This window comes from Trifolium pratense, linkage group LG4 (genome assembly GCF_020283565.1).
Source record: "Trifolium pratense cultivar HEN17-A07 linkage group LG4, ARS_RC_1.1, whole genome shotgun sequence".
NCBI lineage: Eukaryota > Viridiplantae > Streptophyta > Magnoliopsida > Fabales > Fabaceae > Trifolium > Trifolium pratense.
Window position 1 is genome coordinate 11,792,752 of NC_060062.1, and position 8,745 is coordinate 11,801,496.

At 33.9% G+C, this 8,745-nt stretch overlaps 2 protein-coding genes across 2 annotated transcripts; one reads left to right on the top strand and one right to left on the bottom strand.

Annotated features, from left to right (window-relative positions):
• The first annotated feature begins 640 nt into the window (after window positions 1-640).
• On the top strand, window positions 641-3,898 carry LOC123881662 (DNA-directed RNA polymerases II, IV and V subunit 11). The gene is made up of 5 exons (XM_045930383.1): window positions 641-807; window positions 890-979; window positions 1,068-1,146; window positions 1,983-2,078; window positions 3,610-3,898. The coding sequence occupies exons 1-5, from the start codon at window positions 755-757 to the stop codon at window positions 3,640-3,642; spliced, it is 351 nt and encodes a 116-aa protein (XP_045786339.1). The 5' UTR covers window positions 641-754; the 3' UTR covers window positions 3,643-3,898.
• A 253-nt stretch (window positions 3,899-4,151) lies between these two features.
• On the bottom strand, window positions 4,152-8,087 carry LOC123922108 (cation/H(+) antiporter 28). Its single transcript, XM_045974854.1, has 4 exons — window positions 7,929-8,087; window positions 6,677-7,681; window positions 5,238-5,831; window positions 4,152-4,760 (listed from the first exon to the last, which is right to left on the bottom strand). Exons 1-4 carry the CDS (start codon window positions 8,085-8,087, stop codon window positions 4,152-4,154), a joined length of 2,367 nt encoding a protein of 788 aa, XP_045830810.1.
• Window positions 8,088-8,745: the final 658 nt, after the last annotated feature.

The window sequence follows — 8,745 nt, forward strand, 5'->3', positions numbered from 1 at the left end:
CATATTGATCGTTGAAAAATCTCTTAAAATATTATAATTTTTTATTATATTTCAATTATCTTTCATTTTTTATGAAAATAATTGAGACGGTGGACCAAAAAAATTAAATGTTCAAAGCATGATAATAATTCCCTTAAAAATAATTTTTCTAATATTTTATATTAACGTATCCGTAACTTAAATTTTCTAAAAATGTTGTACCGCGTACCGGTACCGTACCCGTACCTAGGCAACATATTCACAATGTTATGTTAATTTTTTTTTCTCCTTTACCGGGACTTGAACCTAGACCTTTTGCTCTTAACCCTTAACTCAACCAGCTTAACCAGCTTAACCAACTGAGTTACCCATCCCACCCCTTGAACATCTTAATTATAGTGAATTAACAAAAAGAAATTTAACTTATTTTAAATATTTTGATAAGATAAAACTTAATTATGCAAATGACCCAATAAATAGGGATCACTTAAATTTTAGTCCACTTTTAATTTGTTCACTCGGTTATTTCGATAAGATTAGTCTTTCTAGTTGCGCGGAGATATCTTTGATTAAAAAAAAATTGTTAAATTTGCAGTATATTTCACGGTGGACTTAAATTTTATTTTATTTTTATATAAAACTGATTAAATTAAATAAATAAAAGCTGATAAAATCTCTCACTGACTCTCGTTGCTCTGACGCAGACCAGTTTGGAGAAAGAGTGGTAGCAAAGTAAACAGAACAGAGCGAAGAAGAAGAAGAAGAAGAAACAACCATGAATGCACCTGATCGTTACGAGCGTTTCGTTGTCCCTGAAGGCACTAAAAAGTATTCTCTCTCTCTCTCTCTCTCGATTCTTGTTTCTCCTTCTATTACCAACCACACTAATTTTTCTGGTTTGTGAATGAAGGGTTTCTTACGAGAGAGACACGAAGATTATCAATGCTGCATCTTTCACCATTGAAAGAGAAGATCACACTATTGGCAACATCCTTCGCATGTACCCATTTTCTCTCTCTTTCTCTCTTCATTTTAATCAAACCCTAACTTTTTCTTATTTTAATTTGTTGATTTTTATGTGTTTTCAGGCAGCTTCACAAAGACCCCAATGTGTTATTTGCTGGATACAAGCTTCCCCATCCTCTTCAGTACAAAATTATTATTAGGGTTAGTTACTTAGTTTGTTACAATCTATTTATAATGGTTTTTCCTATGGATTTATGTTTAGTTAATAGGGTTAAAAGAATAACAAGACGCTAATCATTCTAGTTTTGTTTGGAAAATTTGTGCCCTGTTTGTTTGGATAAACAGCTCATTTGCAGCTTATATAGTACAAGCGTTTATCTTGATAAGCGCTTATGTATAATTTCAAAAAACAAGCTAAAAAAAACAAGCTATTTTCATAAGCTATTTTGGAGAACTTATAAAACCAAGCTAAAAAAAAGCTTATGAAAAATATCATAAGTTGTTTTTATAAGTTCTTCCAAATAGTCTCACAAAATTTACGCCAGTAGATAAGCTCAAATAAGGCCATCCAAACAGGTTGCAATTGAGCTTATTAATCTTTAGATTAGACAGATACGTCATGTTCTTACAACTAAATTAACTGAATTGGTTTCAGTCGAACTGTCTCGATTGGTTCATTTAAGCTTACTGACATAAGCTGTTTTGGAGAGCTTATGAAAATAACTTATAAAATGTCTATAGGCTGTTTTGGAGAGCTTACTGACCATAAGCTCTACAGAATAGCGTACGGAAACAGCTTACAGCTTATACGAAAACAATTTAACTTTATTTTATCTTTTGTGAAGAGATAGCTTGTACATAAACACTTATGCTATAAGCACTTAATTAAGCTGTTTATCCAAACATGTATATGTTCTGTGTTTTTTATTTGGTTTTCTTACACTAACTAGGAGTTGGAAGTGCATATTCCTTTTTATCTGTATGTGAATTGGGAGCGCCTAAGCATCTATTGTTTTGTTTTGTTGTTGTTTTTGCAGATACACACTACCAGCCAGTCTTCACCAATGCAGGCATATAATCAGTCTATCAATGATCTGGACAAGGAACTTGATACCTTGAAGAGTGGTTTTGAGGTACAACGTGTCACCTTTTTTGTTGTTCTTTGTGTGATGCCTCCACATTTTATTACATTACTGTTTATGTTTACTCTCCTTTATAAGCAATTCTTATACATGTTAAATACAGTATTAGCACCATTACTACCAGCCTATGCTCGTTAGTTGTTATACCAGTCCCTTTTTGATATCTTTATTTGCACAACCTTGAAAGTAGTAGCAGATTTTAACTTCAATATTAGACCTGTCATTTGACCGTGGTCATGGAAAAATTTGGAGATTGACCGAGGTTCAGCATATATAACTCATTTCGTTAATTAGATTTGCATGCATTAGGGAATAGAAGAGGAATAGAAGGATATTATGAAGTAAGAAGTTGATATTGAAAATATTGTGAAGGAAGTGAAAATTTTAGTGTGGAATTGGTTGAATGTAAAATCAAATGGATTTAATTGCTCAATTTCAAATGAGCATGAATACATTTGGCATGCTTTGGCATAACACAGTAAGTCATTCTGGGCAAAGTTTGAAATGTATTGTAAGAACTAAGAAGTAGTTGAGTTTTGATAGGAAAGAGGAGTGCGAGTTTTAAGGGTTCAGTGTGCAAACGAAGTGATCAAAGGATGTAAACAAAGATGTAAGATGGATAAGGAATGTAAGATTCTTAATCTTTGATCTAGTGATGTGATCACATGATAATGTATTATTGGAGGTTTTAATGAGATCTTCTGGGATAATTGTGTGTATGGGCGTAGTTTTTCTGAATTTTATAGGCTATCTTACATCATCCAATACAGAAATCTAACTTCACTTTATCAATATTGGATTGAAGAAAAATATTTGAAGATTCGGCTGTTGTCATATTGAAGCTTCTTTTATATCATTGTTACTACATAATAAGATGATGCTACATACAATAGTGAAACTGATATTGACATGGTCCGAATTTTGGTGGAAATGAATGGTGCTCGTTACTGTGATAATATGTGAGAAGTAAGCAGGAGAGATGACACAATGTCCGTGAGACTGCGTATTGGGGCATGATAATAAGTTGACACTAATAGATAAAGGTGTTGGAATTTGTAGTTTGTGATGTACTGTGTTAGGTTCTGTACCATTTGTATGGGTGGCTGTTAATTATTATCTTATCTATAGCATGACTTGTTTTCTTCAGTTTGGGCTAGTCTCTACTTGTGCCTTGGACCCTTGTTTGTCAATTATAATCTTCTTTGCCTTCTTTAAAAAATATGTTTTCACAATCGTTGTCATATGCTCTTCTATGGGTCAGTATTTTGTGTTGGCTTTTCCTTCTCGCTAATATAAAATATGCATATTGATTATTTCTCTTGGGGGCAAACATTATAATGTTCCAGCTAAATGAATTTTTACTAACATTGAAAAGAATTTTATGGAACTGATATATTTCTTAAGGATGATTGTAGTATGCGTTGCCCATATTGGAAGAGGGGATAAATCCTTCATGGATTCTACTAAATATGCAATTTTTCCCGAGAGTACTATTACTAACAAATTCAAAATTTAATTGCAGGCGGAGTTGCTGAAGTTTTCAAAGGACTATTGATTGACAACAGTCAAGATGGAAACTGTGTTACAAACCTTTGCAGATACTGTAATAGCAGATCACTCTGGTTATATGGAATTTAAATAGGATATTTTGTATGGAATTCAGTGTTATATTAACAAAAATGCTTTAGAAGGAGGATTTCTACTGTATTGAAACTACCAACTACTAGTTTATTCCTGTCACATGGATATTGTGAATCATGGATTTTGTGTTTAACTGTTTATGTACCATGTTAAGTTTACTCTGCTAGGAAGCATCTGGTGTTATGTAACCAGTAATCTATCTCTGTGTTTGTTTGCCCGTTAAAAAAAGCCAAACCAAACTTCGGCTATTAGTTATGAAAGAAATTTTAATCTATGATGCGCGTACTTGAAGGCAGCATATTAAGAATTTTGTCACATTTTACATTTATCTTTACAATTTTCACAAAGTGGATCTTTCTACCAATGTTCTGTTTCTTTGCTATACAAGAAGTATCTATCTCTACCCTACCTATCCATCTACACCTACATGATATTGAATTCTTCATCAAGTCCATCTATTTCTCCTTTATGTTTGTGTTGTTGGATTACTAACACTGACACTGTTTTTGAGAAGTCCGGTCCTGAAAGAACATCCCCTATCGGTCCAAGTTCCGGACACTGTTGCCAATCATTCATTCCCTTTGTCAATATCGAGTTCAGTCCACCTTCTCTTCCTACAATGACCAGTGAGTACTGTCCTTCAAATGATCTGAGAGTAGAGAAAGTCTCAGCTGCATTAGCAAGATGCTTCTCCATATACGAAATTCGACCTCCAGAAATATATTTATCATAGAAATGTGCAAAGCATTCATCGTCTAGCCCCATCTCCTCGCCGTTATCTGGAAGGCTTACCCTATATGCCGAAATTCTTGAAGATTCAACACTAGTATCTACTAGGAATCTTATAACTGTGAGTTTCACTCCTGGATGCCCTGCTACGCGACCGGTGTAGGCAAGTGCTTCTCTATCGTCTTTTCCACCAATGAACAATGTTGCCACATTGAGTGATACCTGAGTCTTTGATATCTTTTCAAAGGACCCTAAGCCTCTATTCACTAGAATCCCCACGGAACAAGGAGCACTCTTCAATAACTGAGTATCAAAATATCTATTAGGAAAAATATACATTTTAGTAGAAAAGTTGTCTTTTTCATAAAAGATGCAACATGAAAATGATGGCTTGAATACTGATGAGTATGCATTTCATGTTTGAATGACTATAATTGAGTGGGTCTGCAGTTACTTTTTGTAGTTACCTTTTTAACAGTCTTTTCATATCAAATAACATTGTTGAATATATTATTGGAAAAAGGTACATCTGATTGAGCTATTAAAGTACTTTACTAAAACAGTAATATATTGTCTAAAGGTTCATATAAATTTGTTCTGTTCTCAGGTTTTCAGCTTTTATATTTGGCCAAAACTTCAAGCTCTTTAGTTTGGATAAGAGATCATAGTAGTTTGAGGTGTCAGCCTAGCTGAAATTCGGTTATTATCGATGTCATAGTGATGTTTTGGCATATCAATTTTGTTTTAAGAAAACGAATAGATTCAAGTTCCTAACATTACCTTTCTGTTCACATATCTGAATCCTTGATGGCCACCATCCAATTTTCCATCCACACATTGCCTTCTATGGAATGGTAGAACGATAAGAGCAATCATCAAATCCTCTGCCAAAGTGCAAATGTCCTGGGCCATGTTATTAATTGTCGACACTGCCATTGTCCTTTTGAGCGTAACACCATCACCATCATCGTCTATATAAGCTTGAAATGAGCTAGTTATTGTGTCTCTCATCTCCATGACATCCTTATCTTTTACATTTGTTGTTTCTATTCCTTCACCTCTTTCTACTGTGACTGCTATTTGATTGGTAAGTTCAATCATTTCCGTGACGTATACAAGAATGCCGGGATCTGATTTTCCTCTTGTGATCTCCATGAAGTTGATGGAAGCTGAAATGTTGTCAGGTCCATGAAGGCATAGCAGAATCCTTAGCTCACTTAATGGATCAAGCAATTGGAGGGACATGCGATGAGTAGGTACTTTTCTCTTGGCTCGTTTGATGATATGTGCTACGACGGACGGGGCATGCACCACTGTAAAAAATATTGCAAATATCAACCCAATGCCGGCCGAAGTATTGGAGCCACAACCCATCTGGTAGTAAAAATGATTTCTGTTAATATTATTTTTATAACTAGAAAAAGTTTAGCTAGGCATATTTAATTGGATCATCATAATTTATAAGTGACTCTATAAACAAATTTGGATTACACGCAGTCACAAATTCGTGCAACCATGCAGTCAATATATCTCAACAGTAGCCGTTAGATCAAGATTAGACAGTTTAAATTTTAAACTCAGTATTATAAAGTTCAAAAAAGAATCAAAATCTGCACATGTTTTTTGCACATTCCGATCTTGATCCAACAACCACTGATGTCATGACTGCATGACTGCACTGATTTGTGACCGCATGTAATCCAAATCCTTTATAAACCCTTCATAGATTCTCATGATGCAGAAATATCACTCAAGAAGAGTGATTGATACAAAGAAAAATCTTGGCAGGGGGTATTTCTGGCCTTTTGCCTGCATAATGATCTAATCCTAGATTTTCTGTTGACATGTTCACAACAAGTAAGATTCACATGTTTTCATTTTCCATCAGTGTCTCATCTTTTTTCTTAAGATATGTCAATTCACACACATAAAATAGAGACTTTTTAAGTTTTGTTCTGACATATGATACGATACTGACACATCACTGGTAATAATTCGAGGAAATGAAATATTTGAATGTAACCAGACATGTTGTGTCATATCCATATTGGAACACTGAGACAAGCCAGAAACCAGACTCGTCTTCAATCTAAAGTGTCAGTGCTACATATTTTAATACATATATAGACTAACAGAAACATATGATATTACATGTTATGAAGCTAGAAATATGAATTAACACAAAACATAGTGAAGAGAGAGATAAGGAGAATACTTGCCACTTTGATAGCCATGTAGATATGAAAATGTCCCTTGGTAGCAAGTAACAATCCAATAGCAACTGATTCAGGCCAATGAAATCCAAGAATTGCACCACAAACAAGTGTTCCAATAACTTTACCTCCCATTACAATTAAGACAGGTATAAATAATCTTCCCCATGTTCCTAATTGTGAAGGCTGAAATTGCCTAAAATCAGCTGCATAACCCATCCACAAGAAAAATATTGGAAAAAATATAGTTGTTAACAAGTAATTGATTTTGCTAATAACCCATTTGGAAACTCTTCCTTCCCTAGGAAAACAAATTCCAGTTATAAATGCACTTAGAATAGGACTAAAATTATATAGTATTGATGAAGCACAACTCATAACCATGAATGCTATTGATAATACTAAATGTGAGCCTTTCATAGGTTTCCCTTCTGGGTTTTCATTGTTAACCCATCTCATGAAAATTGGCGAAACCGTTGCTGTGAACAATGCTTGGCCAATAACAGCACTATTCATTACAACCGCTCTTTTAAAACGCCCTTTTTTTTCTACATTGTCGCAAAATGTGTCCAAAGGCATTGAAATGTAGCCGACTGAAAGAAGTAAAGAGCTGAGAAAATCCGAATACATCCCTGCTGCTATGACAAGTTTCCCGATATCCGACTTTCCTATGTTGAGACTTGTTATAAGACGGGTTAGGACAGGCGATGCAGTACTTGAGAGAAGAATTGAGAGGGCGAGATGGAATTCTAGTAAATGCGATTGCACGTCACTTGTGAAATAATGGAGAAGGGGTGTTATGGCTAATGCTAAGATGAATGTTATGATTATTCCTGCATATGCAACTTGAACATCTCTACTTGGTCTTCTGAAGAGTACATAAGGATCCATTTCTACACCCAAAGCAAACATGTAACACATCATGCCGAAATCAATGATAAATCCAAATGTACGATTGAATTGTTCATATAAATTGCGTAAAAATGGCGCATTTCCCACAACTAGTCCAACCTGCAAGAATAAACACGAATAAAACAACTTGTATATAAATAAAACTTTCATTTTCAATTTTTTATTTCAAACCCTACATTCTTATGTTTCTGATTTCAATTATTCGATCAAGATCAAATGACTCATATTTTGACTCGATATTATGGTCGCCCGATCTTTGATCTAATGGTCTAGATCGCATGACTGTGTCAAATGCGTGATTCTCTAATATGATAAGATTATGGTTCTTTTCAGGAGAGAAACTTACAATTATGTCGGAAGTAATGCGGGGTTGTTGATAAGGCTTTATTAGATAATGTAAACCATTGCATGCAATCACCATCGACATAAACATGATGAAGTTTTTGCTTAACAGAAATATTAGGTATCCTAGCTTTTCTGAGCATTGTGTTAATGCTATTGCCATGCTAGAGATTTGATTTGATTAATGATTAAATATAACAATGTATCTTGGTTTTCTTATGTTTCTTTACAATCTCATCACCAAGTACACAATTTTTTCTTCTCATTTTTGTTTTGCTAATGATCAAATGTTGCCAATTTTTGTGTAAATCTCTTGGAAGAATTAAGTGAGTGGTTGTGATTCATAGCTTACTTTAAGGAAACAATGGAGGAACATTGTCATAAGTATATGATGTTTGTAGATTTTGAGTTATGGTTAGAGACTGCAAAAAGAGGGTAATTAACCGTAAAACATGGATTAATCACAAATGTTGTATACAATCTCCATCACTAATTATTTTCTTATATCAGTATTACTTGAAAATGCCACGGTGCCCCATCTTATCTTATAAGTTATAACTCAATATTATTTTGAAAGCTATATACCTGTTTGCCACAATAGAAGAAGGTACACACGGTTAGAGGGAATCACCAACCTCATTAATGATATATAATGGAATTTACGTTTAATCTATCAATTTTAATATAAAATTGACATTTATAAATGCATTGAATGAATATATATATATATATACACACAAAATTATATAACTTTTCTGACCGATATTATATATATTTTTCTTACAAAAACATATATCTTGTTATAAAGTCAAGATGTTAAT